Source organism: Oryzias melastigma, unplaced genomic scaffold (assembly GCF_002922805.2).
Source record: "Oryzias melastigma strain HK-1 unplaced genomic scaffold, ASM292280v2 sc00261, whole genome shotgun sequence".
In the NCBI taxonomy this organism is placed as follows: domain Eukaryota; kingdom Metazoa; phylum Chordata; class Actinopteri; order Beloniformes; family Adrianichthyidae; genus Oryzias; species Oryzias melastigma.
The window spans coordinates 393,221-414,484 of NW_023416895.1; the positions used below are offsets into that span (position 1 = coordinate 393,221).

Genomic DNA, 21,264 nt, shown 5'->3' on the forward strand with positions numbered 1-21,264 from the left:
ATTAAAACACTCACTTCCACATGAGGAGGAAAGAAAGGGAGAGAGCAAAAACAGAAGGGAGGAGAAGAAAGAGGGAGAAATAGACAGCAGGGAGGGCTAGAAAGGGGGTTGAACATAAAGAGGAAGGAAAAGGGAGAAAAAAAGGAGAGGGGATCCCCCACTGGACAGAGTAAAAACAAATTAAAAGAGCCTTTATAAAACACAGATGCTGCAAAGAAAATAAACTTCACATGATTTACTCTTTTGTTGAGGAATAGGAGGACCTGTGGAAAAGCTATCAGGACGCTTTGCTTGGTCCTTTTCTTCTTTTTCAGCAGAGGGATGTGCAGGTTTTTAGCTCAGAGCCTCTCCTTTCACTCTGAAGAGTCGGGGTCAGGCCGGCCTGTGTGAAAATGGCTTTCTGCCCGCTCTCCTGCTCCCAAACCGCAGCCTGACAGGGAGCCATTTTTAACAACCCCATTTGGGAACATTTTTGCGTGTTTTGTATTTTTATTGTCGTTTCTCATGTCAGGAAGCTTAGATAAACTATCACTTACAAAAAAAGGATAAAAAGCTAGATGTGTTTCAATTTTAATAAAGCATCAGGAAAAAATACAAATGAAGAGTTCATGAAAAAGTAAAAAATATAAAAAATAAAGATTTCAAATGCACATATGTAGAGCCCAAATGAGTGAGCGGTGAAATAAAAAGGCAGAAGAACCCGATGCAGCAACAGCAACACTTTGACATCACGAGTGCATTTCTAACAAACAGTACGAAGCAAAAGAAAAGTGTGCAAACAAAGAACACACAAGCAGCACCCTGAAATCAGATCTGCAAGTTTACAGCATGTCAGTATTTACAAGGCTTCATCAGACAGGACCGAGTCGCCAGAAAGAAACACTCGGAGGGGGCCAGACAGCTCTGCTAGATCAGATGACACCCACACTCCCACTGCGAGTCCGTGCACGTGCGGGGATGCATGTGTGTCTCTATCATCTGATGTGGGTCAAGGAGCCAGCGCCTCACTGTTAAAGGGGGACGGGTTATGGCAAACAATTAGATGTCTGAGAAAGCTTGGGGGGGCAGGAAAAAGATCACGGGGGGAGGAGGAGAGGCAGAGTGGTGTGAGAAGCTTTACGTCCCCCTCTGTTCACGCTCAACGAGAGAGGTCTTCACACAAGATCAGTCTGGATAAAGAATTACTCCACACTTCTGTGAACCAACATCTACTGCAAAAGGGAAAATCCCAAAGGTATGAAATATCACAAATGCAGCACTAAAAACAAAACTATTAGATGTTGTCCTCTTTTAAAAAAATAAAATTAATTACAGACAAAAACACAATTAAAATCTCCAGAGATCACCACAGATGCATCATAAGGTGAAGAAATAATTGAACTTTGGTTAATAGATTAAAATTCACAGATTTCTGTAATATATATATATATATATCACAACAAGCAAGACGCAAAAAAACTTAATTTAATCATAGCATTAAGGTCAAATTCCCATGAAGTCTGACTCAAACATCGATGACACTTTAGGCCACATGTCAAAGTCAAAGGCCCAGGAGCCGGATCCGGCCCCCGGGCCCTCCAGATCATTTTCTTTTATTGTTATTAATGGCCAGATGATATCTTGCTCTTATTCTTAACTTGTGGAAATTTGACAAAATATATTTTCATGGAGTGTTAAATACTGAAAGTTATTAATGTTTAAATTGATGTATTCTAGAATAATATTTCTGCATTTTTATTATTTATAATTATGTTAAAAAGTTACAGTTTTAAAGTTTTAAAAATTAGCATTCTGATAGCTTTTTGGACTATTTTGGTATTTACTAAGATCTTTTAGGCCATTTTGAAGTTTAGCTATTTTTTCAGCTACATTCTGGTTTTGGTTAACCATTTTTTTTTTTCCCAGTTTTTTAGGCTAATTTGGAATTTAGCAAATATTTTAGCTGGCTATGACTTCAACGTTTTCAGCTATCAATTTCAGCATCTTCAGCTGCCGAATTCAGCTTACAGCATCCACACTAGCATTATCACAGGTAATGCTATATATCTGATTCATAAATATGTTAAAAAGTTACAGTTTTAAACTTTTAAAAGTTTACTTTTAGTGTATTCAATAAATGTTTCTCCTGTTCGGCCTGCGACCTCAGGTGTGTTTTGGATTTTGGCTCCTTGTGAGATTGAGTTTGACACTCCTGGTTTAGAGACATGTTTTCTTGCATAGCGTTAGGTAAAGACAGAATGTGTAAAAAAATTCTGTTTTATATTTTTAATTATTTCAGCTAAAACAAGGTAAACCTGCATCTACAAACTGAACCTTTATTTAACAAAGCCTGCAGCTGGGCCACAGAAAATGATCACGACTTGTTTAGCGTTTCAGAATTATTTTCCTCCATTCCCACACAGCACATTACTCACTGTTCCCTATAATCCACCACTACAGCCATATATTCATTGTAAAAATGTATCTTTTATGGGATAATTTTGGCAGCATTGCACATTTTAATCTCAGCCAAAAAGAAGAGCTTTGTCGCTGTACGTGATGAAAAACAGATCAGAGAGGAACTGAAAATGAGGCTGGACTACAGCCGGGGAGGCGGCGGCTGCAGGAGTCTCTCACATTCTAAAAGCATCATTTTTAATAACAGCGTAGTCTGATGCAGAGGACACAATAACAGAAAGAGAAAACAATACTATGACAACTGTGCTGCATTTAAAGAGAGACAACACATTTATAATCAAACCTAAACATTTACAATTTCGTCATGAGTTTCTTCTGCTACATTTCTTCCAGCTTATTATCTTCTTAAATAAAGCTGGAATTTTTATAGACAATCATTATATATTTATTAAAAAAACAATGAGCTGAAATCCCTTTTCTGTTAATGCACTAATCCCCTGACTTACTGAATGACAGGCAGCGTCTTAAACGCCGTCTTCCTAGAAGGAAACAAACACGCTCTCTTCCTACTGTGCTTCCCATCTGAAAAAGGCTCCTGGAGAAGACGACGTCTATAAAAATGTTGTCAATAATAAAGCATAAACCAGGTTCGGTCGACGGCTTTTTTACCTACACAGACCAAAAAATAAAAATAAAAAAACTCACAAAACTCTCTTCACTGCACATTTATTAGAGTGATTTCTCACATTCAGATGAGCTGATGATACCGACTGGCTGACTCTGCAGATACCTCAGAAGTTCCTGCATGAAAGCTGCTGCCAGGCTGCTTTGATCTGAGCGCAGCCCGCGGAGTCTCAGCATTCCACTTTAAATAAACGGCATGTCAAAAACACTAAGACATGAAATGAGTAAACACATTTAAAACAAAAAAGACATTTCTTCCATATTCCTCTTTTAAGGGCGAATATTTTCAGTAACTCGTGAACCCTCTATGGTAAATATTGACTATGTCAATGATTGCTGGCTTAATTTCACTGGGAAAACTATAGATTTAATCTCACAGTGACAACATTTCATAAATATATTTCTAATTAAAATAATTTTGTATCAGCAAACATTTTTCTTATGTTTTTTTTTTCAATGTGGTAAAAAAATGCTAACATTTTAAACTTTCTTGGATGAAAAACCTTTTGATTTTGTGACAATACTCCAGCCTTATGCTTCTATAATAATGCTATTTTCTATGGTGGGCAATAAGCTGAAAGCCACAAGTTCCTTCTGTGTGTAACAGCAAGCCAGCTTTATTTCTTTATCTCTACCTTACAATTTTGCAAATCAAATAATGATGAGTGTAGCGGCGAGCGCCCAGTGATAAGAGGGTTTAGTGGTTGTGCAGATTGAGTTATTAGGGTTTGTGTAGAAAGGACAGAGGTCTCTGGCGGAGCCCGAACACAGGCCAAGATACATATTCCACACACTGTGTATTTTTGGTCGCTTTAAAAGCTTTAAAAGTACAGGGGAAGGCTAATTTTCTGGGTAAACAGCTTGTTCGATTGCCGTGTGGTTTTGCGCTGAGCTCTCCGTTTATTGACTCAAGCGGAGCTGGGCCCCGGCTCCTCTGCCGACCACAGGGAGAGGCCTGCAGACGAAGCCTGCACAGAACAGCCGACACGGCCCTACCTTTGATGGTGTTCAGTGCTAAATGCAATTGTGCTGAGAAATGCACAGAGCTTAGATCCTATGAATGCACAATAGCTTGCAGGAAAAACATGAAAAATCATTTGCTCCATTTTAGAGAAGCAACGTTATAGTTAAATATGCAGCTAAATATAATAAGCTACATTACATTTGCTATAATAAAACACCTCTTTTTTAAAGATAATAATCTTAATTTTTGAAAAGAAATAAATGTAAAGGCCTGGAAGTCAAATTGAAAAAAGAAAATGATTTTTTTTTTAAATCTATAAAAACTACAATGATTTAAATATCCTATTACAGGTCAAAAGATTTAACATTTTGCAAAAAAGTATCTAGAATAAAAAAAATAGAAAGAGCTATAATTTGAGGAAGCAGTCATTCATAAAAAGCAGGAGAAACTACGCCTGTCTGTGCGTGTCGTCAGATCTGTATCAAGGCGAAACCCTTACAGTAAGTAGAGCTTCTCAGGTCCTTCCTGTTGTGAGCAGCGCTGCTGCTTTCCTGCACATGCTGGCCAAATGTAACCACACAGCGCCACACAGAGGACAACTGTGGTACAAGAACACAGCAACTTGGGGGCTCCATCAAACTACAGTAAGCTGCTTCTACTGTTAGATTTTTTTTCACTGAAATTCTTCCAGTTAAAGTGATATGGACACAGTCAATTTTTGGACTTGATTCTATTCTCTGACATTTCCAACACATCTGATAACTGCTTTTCTGCTCTCTTTAACCTTGAACCTGTCTTTAAGACAGCAAGTCTGGCTTCTTATTTGGGAAAAGGAAACCAAGCTGGTCCTTGTTGACTTGACAAAACACAAGTAAAACCAAGACAAACTAAATCTGTATATCTTTGATTCTCTGCTTTTACAGACTCCACAAAAAAGTTTCTAAAGAAATTAAAAATTGCTATAATAAGTCGTAGGAAAGCATATAATGTATCAGATGCTACAAAAGGGAGCCTATGCTAAGCTAATGATAGAAGGAGAGTCTATGGACACGGGTCCAGAAAAAGACGATTCATGATGTTAGAAAGTGAAACAGTAAACATTTTACAATGGGTTTTGAAGCTTCCAATGGGACTTGATCAAAACTCGCTTGGTTATGACCGACTGAACAACAGGCTCACCACGCAGCTGAGCACATACATGTCACACTTCAGCAGCAATGAGGTCATGTTTCCTCAGCACGGACTGCAAAGCCTTGGTGTTTTTCACAACCGGACGATGAATGACACGAGGGGGGCAAGAAGTGCCGGAGGAGGGAGAGGCAAAGATAAAACAAAAGTAACAAACCCAAATAACCAAGCCGTCAGCCTCTAATAGCAAAAAGGAAGTGTCCCTTTATCAACAAGTGAATTAACAGTTTCCCGTCACACCTTGTTTTTTGCCTCCCTCTCTCTCTCTGAACCAGCGCCAGGGCCCAGATGGCCCTGTGATCGGACCACCAAGACTTCTGCTTGGTGAGGAAACAAATCTGTTGCACTGACTAATAGCCCTCTGTTGATGTTCCACACTTGGGAAGTGAATTAGTGTAGTTCTGTGTATACACTCGAAAGCTGCCAGGGGATGTTAAAAAAGTGTGTATGTCGTAGCTGTCAACTGTACTGCAGGAACAAGGAAAGTTGAGGAATTTAACAATAATATGTTCTGGAACAATACAGTTTTCTTTCATGATGTTAAAATCCTTATCAAGGCGGTATAAAACAGAAAAAGGGAATTAAAACATCATGTTTAGATTAAACTGTCTATATCATGCAAAATGCACTTTTTGATTTTCAAGTGTATTATAATCATTCCTCACTAGTATTTTGATCCGTTCACGCATCTCTATCCTCTAAAAACTTCCGCTCTGACCACCAGCCCCTCCCAACCCACAAAACGAGCAGGTCCTCACGTTGTGACATCACAAAGACAACACAGCTCCTTTGCAGTAAGAGTCTGCTCTGACAGCACCATCTCCAGGCTAACACACACTTTCTTTCTGGAACTAGCAGCAATGTGCAAAACACTTTCAGTTTAGCATCAACTCTGAGAAAAAGTGGATCCTCTGGACCTAATCTGCAGAGACAACGAGGCCGGCTCTAGGATGACGTCATGAAACGGCGGCTCCCACAAGGAGGGAAAAGCGAAGAATCAGAGATCTAACCATAAAAGTTATAAAGGCATTCTGCCAGCTTTTTGGACTATGTTGACATTAATTAAGGTTTTTTAGGCTGTTTTGGAGTTTCGCTAATATTTTAGCTACATGCTAGCTAGTTTGGCTAATTTAGACTTTTTTTGTTTTTTAGGCTTTTTTGGAGTTTAGCAAAAAATTCCAGCTACATGCTAGCTATTTTTGGCTAATATAGGCATAGGCTATTTTGGAGTTTAGCTAATATTTGGATACATGCTATTTGGCTAATTTAGGTTTTTTGTTTTTTTAGACTATTTTGGAGTTTAGCTAATATTTCAGCAACATGCTACCTATTTTGGCTAATTTAGGCATTTTTAGTTTTTTAGGCAATTTTGGAGTTTAGCTAATATTTTAGTCGTATTCTGGCTGTTTTGGCTTACTTAGGATTTTCTTAGGCTAATTTGGCATTCAGCTAATTTGGCTGGCAAGCAGCTTCGGTGATTTTACATATCTACTTAAGCATCTTCAGCTATCAGCACTTGTATATTCAGCAGCCAAATTCAGCTTACAGCATTCACACTAGCATTATCACAGGTAATGCTATATACCTAGCTTTTAGTTAGTTTAAAGCTAATGATGGTTTAGATGTGTTTTACATCTACTTTGTGCATGACACGATTAGTCGACTAATCGGAAAAAATAATCAGTGATTAGTCGACTATTAAAATAATGATTTGTGGCAGCACTAATGGTAAAGGTTCAATAAGCTTTTCACAATATAGAGAATCTATACTTACTAATCTAGGCATGTACGACCTACACCACAGTGAAGCTGCACTGTACATTGTGGGACATCACCTCAGAATGACACTGCATTGATCACACAGAGGAAGAGCACTCAGGTACCATTGGAAACAGAAATGGTACTGTGTGCAGAAGTTGTACTGAGGGACATAAATAACCTTTCTAGATTCTAACAGTGACAAGAGAACACCCAATTGCTGCCTCTATTTTTAGGAGTGCCAGCGGCACAGGCTGCAAGCGTTGAGAAGGATGTGTACTTTTCTATAGTTCCTTCCCAAAAATCAGCCCTCTTCCCACTGGCGACAATCACTGAGCAGCTGTTGTGGCTAGGTGGCTCAGACCCGGTTTGCCTCACCCTGCTGTTCTCTGCCAATCTACACACAAAAAAAAAAACGTCCTTACTGCCCAAAATTCACACTCCACTCACAAAAACAGACGGAAGGCAGACACAAAAGCATATGTGACTCAATGTGTTTGCATCCGGCGTAAACATGACAAATGATAGAGTTTTTATCAACACTGTTAGCATGAGTCGGTGGAGGAGGGGACTGCACTTCTAAATTTACATGTGGCAGGAAGCTAAGGAGCCAGAATAATAGGCATGCAGGACCTTGTGATAGAAGCGATAATGACTGCTCCAACATACACTGCTGGACATTTCTGCATCAGATACTCACTCCAGAATCAAACTTTTAGAGTGAGAATGAACTCATTCCTACCCAAGAATAGCATCAAATGCAGCTTTAGATTGCCTGAAACACTGTTATAATATCTACAAAATTACAGTATAACAACAAGGAATGCAACTAATTGCTACAAATTTCTATTTATTTTTAAATTCACATTAAAGATATGTTTATATTTAGGATTCACAGGAAAACACTTATTTTGTTCTGATAAAGCCTTAAAACCCACAAAAAAGATGACCCTTAAGTACAATAGACATGTAAGCTAAAATAAATGTTAAGTGTTCATTGCTAGCTCCTTTAGGTAGCACACCTGCTGTGGCTTCTTTTATACTACTTTTGAGATGAGCTAATATTATAGCAACAGGCTAACATTTCTGGCTAAGTTGTTCTCTTTGATTTTGTTCCTCTTTTGACGAAACAGAATTCCGGGAGAAATCACGACTTAAAAGTTGTAATCTGCTGAGGTTTGTTGGGCTAATTTTGAGTTTAGCTAATATCATAGCAACAGGCTAACGTCTTTGACTAAATTGACATTTACTGAGGATTTTTAAGCAAACTACCAATTTTTCCAGAAATTTAGGCCAACTTCAGCAGTCTTTCGTTGTTATTTAACAAAATTTCCAGTTTTTTAGAGAATTTTAAATTGTACAAATAGCTTTTTCAGCAAATCCCTTCAGCAATTAGAGTATATTGCTTCAGCACTTTCAGGAAACAGTTTTAACATGTTCAGCAAAAAGCATTCACACTAGCATTATCGCAGGTAATGCAACTTTTCTCATTTTAATTATCTCTTAATTTTGACCATGTTGGGTTGTGCGGTCATATTTGAGCGCACATTTGTACTGTCAGGCAGTGATACCTGAGTGGGTAGAAGTTGCTATTACAATAAGCCACACAAGTTTGAGAAGTAGTGAGTTTCCTCTCTGTGTTTAAGGATCCTTGATCAGTTATAACAGTCAATCCTTCGTGTATTGATAGCAAAAGCTTTCACTTTTACAATGAGAGTTGGATCTATACAGACTTCAACTATTGAGGAATAGATACCGGTATTTAAATAAAAAGTCAAGGAGACCATGGACTCAACATCAAAGCTTACTCACATTTGTTTTTTTTTTGTTTTTTTTTGCAGAGGACAAACCTGAAAAACTGAAAGAATATGAATGAATAACTAGTTTAAATATATTACTTTCAGAGAGAATTTGGCACGCCATGTTCTTCACTCAGGCAGATTCTTTGCAGTGTGGACTTGTCATAGAAGTGCTAGATCGGTGTAATCTGTTAAGCTTAAACATTGCTGACATCACTATTTCATGAACTTCTAATATAACACACAGCTAGCTTCTCACACTAAAACGTTTCGAGTTTCTGTGTTCCAAGAAAGCGATATGAAGCCTGACTTTAATTTCCTGTGAACTACATTACACATTGTAAAATATCTCACTTTTGAAAAGCTTTACTTACATAATGCTGCTTTCTGACCCTTCTTTTTGTGCATCTTGCCACAAAAATGTTCTGTACTATAGACGGTTTGTCTTCTTTTCAAACGCACACACAGTTGAAAGTATCACTGTGAAGACTAACTGCTGTCAGGTGGCCCTACTGCCCTCCCTTGAAACAAAAACAGGATTTATGACCGGTCTGCTCAAGACCCCAGCTTTTAGTGCTGCTATACCACAAAGGTATCTCCCTCTTGCTGTGCTTCCATCTCCCTTCTTTATTCCTTATTTCCTTGGTATATATTGCTTTAAAAAAATAAGCAATATGTAGTGCTGTCATGCGATTAATTTTTGTGTCATTTGTTAATAATGACCTGTAAATAATTAATAATCTATTTTTAATCAAACCTAATACCGTATTTTCCAGTGTATAAGATATGCTTTAAGGAGAAAAGTTTGACGTTTCAGGACAAATCCACCAAGCCCAGCGTAGCAACAAAGATAAATAAAGAAATACAAGAATACTATTCTTTTGATTTGTATAAGAAAAATATCCAAGTTTAAGAGGAAAAAAATCAGATTCTATTTGATTTTTGTTTTGGACGACACTTCTTCTGTCACTGTCAATTGCAAATACTTCAGATGCAGCTCCCTCTAGCGGTTGTTAGAGGAAACAACCACTAAAAGATAACTGGTGTTTACTGGGAAAATACCAAATATATATAACCCTTTTAATGTCTTAAAAAACACAAAGACACAAATAAGTCGCTCCTGAGTATAAGTCCCAAATATGAAACTATGAATTATAAAAAAAAACTACTACGTATACTCCGGAAAATACGGTAATTGTTGTGAAAAGCCTCATTTTGATATAGTTTCATTTAAATTTGTGACATTGTGAGACAGTAAAAGATCAAAATACAACTAAAAAAGTAGCTTTAACAAGTTTCCTTATAGCAGACTTCTAACCTGAACTTTTACAGAACTAAAAAGGATTTTTTCAGTCTTAAACATTTAAGAAACACAAAAAATAAAAAATAAAAAACAAAACCAAAACATCAGGTTCACAGTAGGATTACTTTTCTGAGCACACAGACAATGTTGACCATAAACTACTTATTATTATCATAATACATACTGACATTCCTTTTTTCACAGTTTACCGTCTGATGCGATCCGGCCTCCGTGTATCCCATTAATTTATGATAAACACCTCGTCTGGCGTTAGCTCTTACATAACAGATTTGGGTTAGATTTTTTTTTAATTTTTTTTTGAGTTAGTTCTGTTAAAAACTACAAAGTCCCTCACGGATGATGTTACAGCAGCAACAGATGTGTGGCACATGCTGTCTGCACAGACACCAAGATACATGTTGAGAAAATGATGTAGAAAGCGTTTTCAGCTGAGTTTAAATTAAGCTAACAGTTGGACCCTTGTTAAAAATGAGATTAATGCATTAAAAAATGTTTTATTTGACCTCACAGCTCACTTTGATGAAGTTTGTCCCCCTGTGTCTTGACAGTGTCCACAGACTGACATCCTTTAAGGCTTAAGGCCTCGTTTTTTTAGTATCAGTAGAAATGTGTGTGCTTTGGTGCAGGGGTTAACAAAGGAACCGAGTCTCAACAAAAGGGACAGGAAGGAGATGAGGAAGCAAGGGCGCCTCCTGTCAGGAGAGATTTGAATGCGTATGCGTGGCTCAGAGTGAAGTGCAACTTCTGGATCAGAGAAGTGAAAATCTTGTGCCAGCTTAAAACTCATTCCAGCCTCTTCTATCAGTTCATTCCCCTGACCGCTGCAGCGCTTGATACTATCAAGGAGGAATGCACGCAATCTGGTTTGAGCTACACCTCAGTCTAGAATGTTATAAAAGTGAACAAGCAGAGCCTTTTTCACAAACATTTAGGCTTTCTGCTGTTCATTCAAATACATTCAAACATACGTTCTTAATCTCTAGAAAAAAAAAATAACAATGGTCAAATTACATTTTCAATCTTCAACTTTATGTCAAACAAAAGATAAAGTAGCAATTTCGATACCATTTTGTTGCTGTCAGTATTGGAGTCATACATTTGAGCCATGCCAGGGACTGAACATTGGTGGTTCACACCCTCACTTGACAGCTACAGGGTCCTCATTAAAATCCTGGCAGGGGGCTGGTGAGTCTGCTGACACTACAAGAAACTACCTGCTTTAAAATGGTACATCTCACTTGAGAGAATAAAATGGACTTTATGTGATTTCAAATGTCTTCTCATCTTAGGAGCTAAATAAAACCACAGTTTACATATCCAAACTTCTGAAAGAAAGAAAAATAAACATGTAAAACAACCTCTAAAATGTGGGACACGTTGTCCCCTCCAGGAGAGTCACCCCATCCATCAGCTCAGCGGTTGATGAGGTTATTTGGAAACTGGACTTCTAAGAGGCAGCAGATCAATGCCTTTGAACACTCTTCTGGGGAACGTGTAACAGCTTCTGTGACCTCAACGGTTTTCATAGAAGTCTCATTCACTTCATGGAAGTCAGAACTGTCATTTGAGTGCGAAACATCAGATTTACACCTCAGATAGGTAGAAAACACTTAAAAGTAGGATTTTATGAAGCAGGATTTAAAATACATGTTATATAAATTCTCTGGGCGGACGGTTAGCAGTCATTCAGTTCTCCGAAGTGTTTACAAGTTCTCGGCCTGGCACCCGCTAAAACACACCAATCAGAGCTCAGGGATATTCCTGGAAGCCAATCACAGATGGGAACTGTGATATTTTACACTAAGTAACACCTCCAGCAGCGAAGTACTGCACTTCCCACAAAACATGAGCGTAGCTGAGTATTTGTTGGCTACACACAGACTGTGAGTGGGCTGTGGGGTGTTTGACAAACACAGGCACACAAGGCTGTGGCAGCCAGAGTCCTTGGGAAGAGCCGCCGTCATGACATGTCAGCTGAAATGCACAAACGTGCTTCTACTCAGCTGCAGTATGGCAAGCTGCTTTCACTTCTGTTTGGTGGAATTGATCTATCAGCAAAAATCCTTGTTACAATATGTCAGATCCTGACAAACATCAAGATTCATTTTTGAATTTTTACTTTTCTTCGTTTGACTAAAAACCAAGCTACTACGATTAAAGTATATACTCATGTGACTATTTTATTACACTAATAAAATGTTCTTCATTGTATTTCTTTAGAATTGGCAGGTAACAGCCCTGTTACTGTGTATTTTGTGTATTTATTTTAAATATTGTTAATGTAGTTTTCATGCATGTAGCTAATATTTTAGCAACAGGCTAATGTTTTTGACTAATTAGAGTACACATTACTGAGGATTTTTAAGCAAACTAGCAATTTAAACAATTTAAAAATGTTAAGAAAATGCATACAATTCAAACCTGCTCCTGGTCGTGGACTGCAGTTCTGCTTCATCTGGACTATGGACTTAATCATCACTCGTCCCTCAGCTCTATATGAATGAACTCTACTCATATATGCAGTTTTAGCAGCTAACTTTTCTTTAACCGTTCTGGTATCGCCTGTCCGTCCTGGGATGGGATCTCTCCCTCATGTGGGAATCCCTAAGGTTTCTTCTTTTTTTCCTGACTCAGGTTTTTTTAGGAGTTTTTCCTTACCGCGAGGGAGGGTCTAAGGACAGGGATGACCGTTCTTTATAGTCTGTTTAGTTTTTACCTATTGTGCATATTTTATGACTCCATCTGTGCATCTGTAAAAACTACAGGCATGAAGCCCAATGAGGCAAATTGAATTTGTGATATTGGGCTATATAAATAAAATTGAATTGAATTGAATTGAATTAAAGGCTCTGTAGTCCGTTACATAAAAACATTTATAAACATAACTGAAAACTGAAAATAATTAAAACAATTTAAAAGAAAATTGGGAGTAAGTTACATAAGACTCTTCTGACATTGACCAACAAACAGGCAGATTCCATGTAAAAAAAAAAAAAAAAATCAGAGCAAATAAACCAGCAAAACTTCTAAATATGACCAACAATAGTTATGTTTTTTTCCCTGCACAAAAAATGATATGACTATAAACAAAATAAATCACCCCAACATATTTAAGGTAAAGAAGCTCTCAATGTAGCAGACTCTTTTACCTCTTCATGCAATGTAACCTCCATCGTACACAGCGTTTTTCCCCTCTCTAACAATATAAGCAGAAAAGAAGAAGAAGAAGAGGGTTTGGCAGGAGTGTGCTGTGGATGTAGCTGTGCTTTTTCATGGACCTGGTGAGCATATACGAGCAGTATTTGAGTCCAGTACAAACTTCCAAAAAGTCCTCATTTTTTAAGTTGCAGGTCAAAGAGACTTGTACTGCTTTAAGGTGCTGTAAATGAATAATTCTCTGGGTCTCTGACAGTATGTTAAAGACTTTCCAGTCACTCGTTTTACTTAATGCCTCTTACCAATATTTAGAATGACTGCATGTATTCTTCTTTGCCTGCTCTAAACTGCTTAACACCATCTCCTGACTGATTTTAGATTAAAGACAGCTAAGTCATGCCATGAACCAGTATCTACAAAAAACAAAACAGAGAAATTGGGAGAGATTAAAGCCAGCCAGATAAACTGGAAACGTGCAAAAAAGCAGACAAAAACATTTGGGAAAAATTAAACAAGTCAGTAAAGAACCACTCCTGAGGTCTATTTAAAACATTACAGCAAAGTTCGGATCTTTGCCACATGTCACACTCAAGGAATGCGATACAGATCCAGCCCTGAGATCATTTTATGTTATTGATGTCAATAACCCAGCCATACGTTGCACTGGTATAGCCATGCAACACCGTAGCTCCAGTGCTTATGCTCTTTCATCTACTGTAATGTTTTCAATTGCTGACATGATCAATGTAAATCCAGTAGATTCTGAAGGAGTGCCGCTTTTCTCCTTCAGAATCTACTGGATTTACGTTGATCGTGTTAACAGTTGAAAAGTTAACTGTGTTTAAGCGTCACCGATGACGCCTCAGGTGTCTCAGTGATGAGCTCCTGCAGTCCACCTGGAGAATCTCCATAACACACAACCTCACAAAAACACAAAACAACCCGATGACAAAAAAGATAAAACATCACGAGAGCAACGAAAACAGAATTGGATTTGTTATTGCGGAAACACACACATTTTATTCATGTTTCCAGGTTGTTCTGATTTTGTTATGCAGCATGTTCAGATGTTGAATTGCTATAATTCTGACAAGATATACTTTTATGAAGAACAAAATCTTTGGTGATATTTAAAAACTATGTTTATTTTTCAATGCAAAATGACATTAGTGTAAAATAATTTTTCTCCCAACTTTTCTAACTTGTATGATTTAGAAAGCATTTATTTTTAGGGAGAGCAAATGTAAGATTTAAGTTGATTTATTCAGGAATCATTTTCATTCATATTTATGTTCAAAAAGTTACATTTAAAGGTTTAGATTTTGTGTGTTCTATAAATGTTTAAACTGTTCAGCCTGCAACCTAAAGTGTGTTTTTGGATTTTGGCCCCCTGTGGAATTGAGTTTGACACTCCTGTTTTAAACAAACAAAGAAATTAGGGAACTGAAGTTTGTTGCACAATACTGCGTGTCTGGTCAATATTGGGATAAGAACCCCTCCATGTAGTCAAGAGTCATTTCTCCAAATCCTTTTGAATGGCATGGACTTGGGATTTCCTGAAAACTATGTTCTTTTATGATCTCACTCATATAACATTTGCCTTTCTCTCACTCTTCACTCATATTCTTACCATGCAAGGGAGATCCGGATGGGCTGCTGGACAAACCGGGTATGGGGCTACAGCGGCCTCCGATGCCTCCCCCCGGCCCCAGGATGCAGCTACTTCCTCCTGTGCCCACGGCTCCTCCTCCCATCACAGTCGCCCTGTTCAATTCTTGCTCGATGTCTTCCAGGCCGGCACTTTTTTGGAAACGGGACATTCGGTTCACCACTCTTGGGGACATATGTGTACGGGCACAAGGTGCCCCACCGTAAGGGTTGATGGGGAAAACATGCGTAGTGCCACGGAGAGTGCTGATGGCTACCCAGCGGCTGTCCTGGCTGAAGCACATGTCTTGGACCTGGATGCAGAAAGAAAAACACGAGAGGTGGTAAAAATACAAAAGTTCAAATCTGAAATCACCTTTTCATATTACCGGGACAAACATTAAAATGTGTATATGTTTGATGTCAGTACCGTTATTTTTTTTCTAATCTGATGCACCATAAGAAACCATCACAAAGTGTGATTCCTGTCCAAATACCACTAGGAGAAAGAGTAAACATCAGGGGATCTGTGGGCACCAAAGGGATCATTCCAAGTAAGTCCAGACTGCTCTCTTTTTTAGTATGAAGTGCATTGTAGATAAACAGAAGATGGCAACAGTAAAACAATTGTGACATGAAACTTGTAGCAATTTGTTGCCTTTCGTTATACCAACTTTTTGGACTAAAAGGTACACCAGACTAGAAGGTGCAAAATCAACAATTAGGTTTATTTTCCTACATACAGATAATGATTTGGTTGAAGTGAAATATAACAGTCAAAACCATTAACTAAACACACCTCCTGGCTACTGTAGCCGTAATGCTCCAACAATCCAGAATCAGATTCATGAGTGTCATGTTACACATCAAGTTGGTTTGAGGTCAGCGAGCACAGCAGAATACATGAGGCACTGAACGTTGTAAGGAGCACCGTCAATTTTTGAGAAAATAAAAGGATTTTAAGTGTCCCTTTGGTGTGAGAAATACAGCACTGAAAGATGGCATGCTATGATAGGGTTGGGAAAGAACAAGGACCCGTTCATCATTTGTGTGAATCCTACCAAAAACTCACCAAGAAATGAACTGTGCCAACTTTGTGCAACATAGAACACGCTCCTGTTTGTTGGAGATCAGATGCTGACAGCCAATGGGCAAATCCCTCCAGCAGAGCATCCGACTTTCATACAAATGTACGTGTCCATAAAAAATGTAAAGTTATACACAGACTGGATAGTTTCACTACAAAAGATTGTGTCTTTACTAATGAGAATGTATCTTCCAATTGTAGCCAGTCTCTAACTGATGGTGGTCTCCAATAAACGTCAGGTCTAACAGGTGTCTCTCTCTGGGTCCCTGGTTCACACCGGACCAGGAAGCGCTGTGAAGCAGTGAGTGGGCGGAGTGCGAGCGATAGCCACTTCACCTCCAGTTCACACCAGACACACATTTTACTTGCGACGGACAATCCTGCTCAGCTGTGGTTTTTTAAAGCTTTTTTTGCATTCACCGGACACCAAAAATCACGCCCCCCACTCCGTAATCATTGGTCTGTGTGTGTGTGTGTGTGTGTGTCTCAGTATCTGGTTTTTTGTGTGTGTGTTGTGTGTTTGCAGTCTGTTTAGATACATGATCACATTTAACAATCAGTTATATTCTGAAAATTAACCTGATTTCTTGTGTGTCGTGGCGTAACTTCCTGCCAGAATTTACCTCAAAAAATAGACCAGACGCCAAAACGATCGCTGCACAGCCCAACCCGGCTGCACATGACTGCAGCATTTACTGTCTGAATGGGTTAACCCAGGGCACCGAATGGAAATGGCCTTCATTCTGGGCTGCTTCACAGGGCTTCCAGGTCCAGTGTGAATCAAGCATAATAGTGTCTGGGTTTTCTTTAAGATCCCTCCACCCCACCCACCCACAAAATGAGCCCATTAACCATCACTATTCTGTCTGTGACGGAATAAACGCCGCTCTTCATTAACTTCTTAAGAATTCCTCAAAGGACACAAATTGTCCAACTGAGGACTAACAGAGGCATCCTAAAAAGACATGTTACATAACTAATTACATATTATGGTTCAGATAAGGTGTTTTGGAAACCATTATAACTTTTACAACTGAAATGGCAAAGATTAACTCAACTGCATGTCTGCCATGAGACTGGAAGGTCTTGAGTTCAAATCCAGGCTGAGTCATACCAAAGACAACTCAAAAATCTGAATTGAAACTGAACACAGAGAATTGAAAGAAAATAATGAAAAACGGAAAAAAGGAAAGTTGAAAGTAAAAATAAACATAATTTGTTTAATTGGGAAGAGTTTTCGTTTTTTTTTCTTTTTTCCAAGTTATACATTTACATTTATTTTTCAAATTTACAATATATTTTTTTAGCGTTTCAATATTATTTTTCAAATTTTCAACAATTCCTTCAAGTTTTCAATATGTATTTTCAAGTTTAAAACTGCTTTCAAATTTTTTTCAAATTTCCATCCATCCATCCATCCATCTTCCTCCGCTTCATCCGGGACCAGGTCGCGGGGGCAGCAGTCTAAGCAAAGATGCCCAGACTTCCCTCTCCCCGGCCACTTCCTCCAGCTCCTCTGGGGGGACCCCGAGGCGTTCCCAGGCCAGCTGAGAGACGTAGTCTCTCCAGCGTGTCCTGGGTCTTCCCCGGGGCCTCCGCCCAGCGGGACATGCCCGGAACACCTCTCCAGGGAGGCGTCCAAATTTACAATCCCTCTTTTTCAAATTGTCCCACTGTTTTTTTGATCACTTTAAGCAGATCCTGATTTGACCCCATACCCTAAGGCTCAATAAAGACTCAAAGATTCATAAGAGGAACTAAAGCCCAGTTTGTACGGCATGCGAGAGCTTAAAGAGAAACAAGAACAATGGGCAGGAATCATTGGTGAACATGAAAACTGAGCTCCTGTCCGGAAGTTGAGTCATGGTATCTAGACTTAAAATCTTCGTTTTTGAAACATTTTGCCACTCCTCCAAGTGTCTTCACTGGTCTGTGTCTCAGTCACAGACCAGTGAAGACACTCGGATGAGTGGTAAAATGTTTCAAGAAAGAAGATTTTAAGTCCAGATGGCATGACTCAACTTCAGAATGTCCCCTATATAAATGAGAATCTTCACAGACAAACTGAACTACTCAAGTCAATGGAAAGTAAAAAAAAGAACTAGAACGAATCTTGATAGTTCTTTACTGGCCCTTCTATCTAGCATCCAGTAGGCTTTTCTGTACTTTAGGTATGTCTTTGAATTTTTGACAATATACAGAAGCCCTTTTGGACATTTTTTGGTCTGCAAAAGTATGCACAGCTGAGATAAACAAGCCACCACTGTGGCCGGGCGTTTACCTCAAGCACATCCAAATCTGGCTAAGGCACATGACAAAATCCAACGTACAGGATTATGCAAGATTTTTTTTAACGGTAACCATCTCCTTGGAGCCCCTTTGTCAGTAAATATAAAGGACCCAGAAAAAAAAGAGGTGATGATGCCCTCTCTAAGTCCTACTTAAACTTTCAGAGAGTAGACACTTGACATGATAGGATCTCTGTGAGCATGTTAGACACGCAGGAAACCAGACAGACAGGCTGCAGGAGACAATACAGCATAAGAAGACAACAAATGGAAGACTAAATGAAGAGGTGACAGAATAAGTAGGTGTTTGTGGGAAGAAACACCATGCGTCATTCCACATGTTATTTAAAGGCCAAAGCTAGTTAAAAACAATAGACACGAGAGCAAAGATAAGAAAGAAAAATACATTCCCCGAGAGAAAGTTAAGATGAAGAATGTTCATCCCAAGTCAGAGAGACAGCTCTGTACCTGGAGGCCTGTCTAATCTGTTGCCAGGTCAGACTAGGTAACTGTTCTCAGCAATGACAGTTAATTGGGTATCCATTGCATACCAGACAGTTACTTTACTTCACAAAGATGAATGACAGAAGAGGCCTGACCTCTGCTGTGCAGATTAGGGATGATTCAAAGTTGATAAAGGGCCACTTTGTGTGCGTGGTAAATTGTCGTAATAGACCTGTCAGTGGTTCAACTGTAACCAGGTTCCTGGATTTTACTGTCAGGTAGAGCAGTACCTGAAAGGTGGCAGAGGCTGTACATTCACAGTCCAGGAGCCACTGTACCAATAGTTACCTTTAATAAAAGAAATGCATGTGGAGGTGATTCACATGGAGTGTCGTAGACAGAGAAATGTAAATAAGAAAAGATGTTTAGAACCTCTTTGTAACAGAAGCTATGGAGAAGACAAATATGTTCACCTGAGAGGGCCTACAAAGGAATGACAAGAATTTGACACAGATGGATGCAAGGATAATAAAGAGAGCAGAGAACAAACAACTAGCAAGCAATGTTCAGAAGATGTCCATAACACAAGGATCATGAGAGATCAGCTCCAGGTTTCTGCGTCGCCTTATCAGAGTCATATCTAAAAGTCTTTAGCAAAATTATGAATTAAATCCTGGGTTTGATTTATAACTTGCACTTCTTAAGCCAGACAAATACATATGTTAAGCATCTAGTTAAAAATGAAACAGATTGAAGTACTTCAACAGGGTGATGCTCACACTGCAGTCAGTCAGGTGAGGGAATGTCAGACCCTTTAGTGATCTGCAGTACTGGGGCAATAAACAGAAACCAGCTCCACTTCTGCACCTCATCAACAAGTGCTCTCGAGTTTGCCCCTGACTCTGAGCTCGGCCTCCTTCTGTTCTACCCTCAAGCCGTAGACCCTGTTATCAGGCCTGTTTACCTGGCCTCGGGTCACTGGCAGTCGGCCGGCGCTTGTTTGGTTGCTGGAGACAGATAAGGCGTTTCTCCACCCACCTAACTGAGACTTTATCACAGTCCACTGTGTTTTGGAGTGTGAGTGTGTGTCTATGTGTGTGAGTGAGTGCATGCTGATAACCCCCTGGCCTGAGCACTAGGTTACGGCTAACATTTAGTGTTTACAGCACCAAGATCAAAGCATGCTCCATGTGCAGCCGGTCAGCGGACCGGACTACAGACGGGCTCCCAGAGTGTCTGTGTGTTTGCCTTGTCAATAATCCCGAACTGAACAAGGCCTGAAGTAGTTCTGTTGAGCCAGCACTTTTACATCACATTGCTAGTTCTCTGGTATAATGGCTGACATAGATAAAAACAATACACAAATAAAAACTAACCAACAAAATAAAATGTAAATGTAATATTTCTTAGCCCTTTTTAAATGTCAAACTTTCTGTGGTGTGAGATATTTGTGTCTTGGACCTTGGCCTCGGTCTCCCCACGATGCAGCGTATACAGATGGTGCACAGCAGTTTGGGAGGAAGCCCAGGGGTGAGTGAGGATCTGAAAAACGTGGAAGTCATGGCCCAGTGTGTCGGCAGTCACCAGCAGCATTCCTGTGAAGAAAACAAGACAACAAAACAGTTGCTAACCACTGAAAAAAGGATTACTTAACATAAAGTCTTAGTTTCAATGCGTAAAAGTTTGTTTCACACATTATGTCTTTGCAGTGGTCAAAAACAAGTGGCCTGTTGCTCATGTGACCAATACCACTTTTGTAATCCAGCACATTTAGATGAGGTTTTATCAGATTAATTCAATTTTTAAAATAACAAAGTGTTGCTTTTGTTCATTTCTTGCTATTTGTGTGCAGAAGAATAAGACTAAAGTAGACAAAGCCCCAAGCTGTGGGTTATTCCTGCCCGCAAAGTTGAAAGTCTCACAAGCCGACACAAAAATTAGATAAATGTTGGGCAAAAACATTCTTCTTTAGAAGAAAAAATTAGCAACTCTATCACTCTAATGTTTCAGAAAAAGGAAACTACAGTCTCTCCTATGTGTTAGTGTTTCTTTATTCACGGTTTCCATATTTGCATATTTGACTCCTTCGGTTCGTCACAAAAACTCAAGATGCTTGCATGAAACTTTTGCTTCTGAAGAAGCTGCAGTAATTTCCCAAGAGGGGAGCGCAATTCAAGAACACACCAGCTCGTCTGCTACACACACAAACAGTGAGCCCGCAAAAAAGGCGATATGGCAAAAAAGAAAATCACGATTTTTTCAATTTTATTTTACGATTTCGATTTTATCATAATTTCTTTAAAATAAATTCAAATTGACAAAAATTGAATTATAATGATTTTAGTTGAAAGAAGTAAACACATTTTAACAAATGTTTATATCTATTCAAATTAAGTAGTTATCTATTAAGATTAATCTGTAAATGGTGCAAGAAATGTGCATTCTACTGCTACAGATAATGCATTGGTGTCAAATGAACAGCTTCTAAATATCCGTGAGTTTTGATTTTGCCTCTGAGCTAAAATCCA

General features: G+C 38.9%; 1 protein-coding gene across 3 annotated transcripts in view; it reads right to left on the reverse strand.

Moving 5' to 3' along the window:
* bcas3 (BCAS3 microtubule associated cell migration factor) overlaps window positions 1–20,331 on the reverse strand; it is a gene marked incomplete at its 5' end in the record, with an annotated part of 146,712 nt that extends 126,381 nt beyond the window's left edge. For all 3 annotated transcript variants that reach the window (XM_036210843.1, XM_036210842.1, XM_024262027.1), the window contains 2 exon segments: window positions 14,901–15,231; window positions 20,198–20,331. In XM_036210843.1, the coding sequence (XP_036066736.1) occupies window positions 14,901–15,231; window positions 20,198–20,331 (465 nt within the window).
* Window positions 20,332–21,264: the final 933 nt, after the last annotated feature.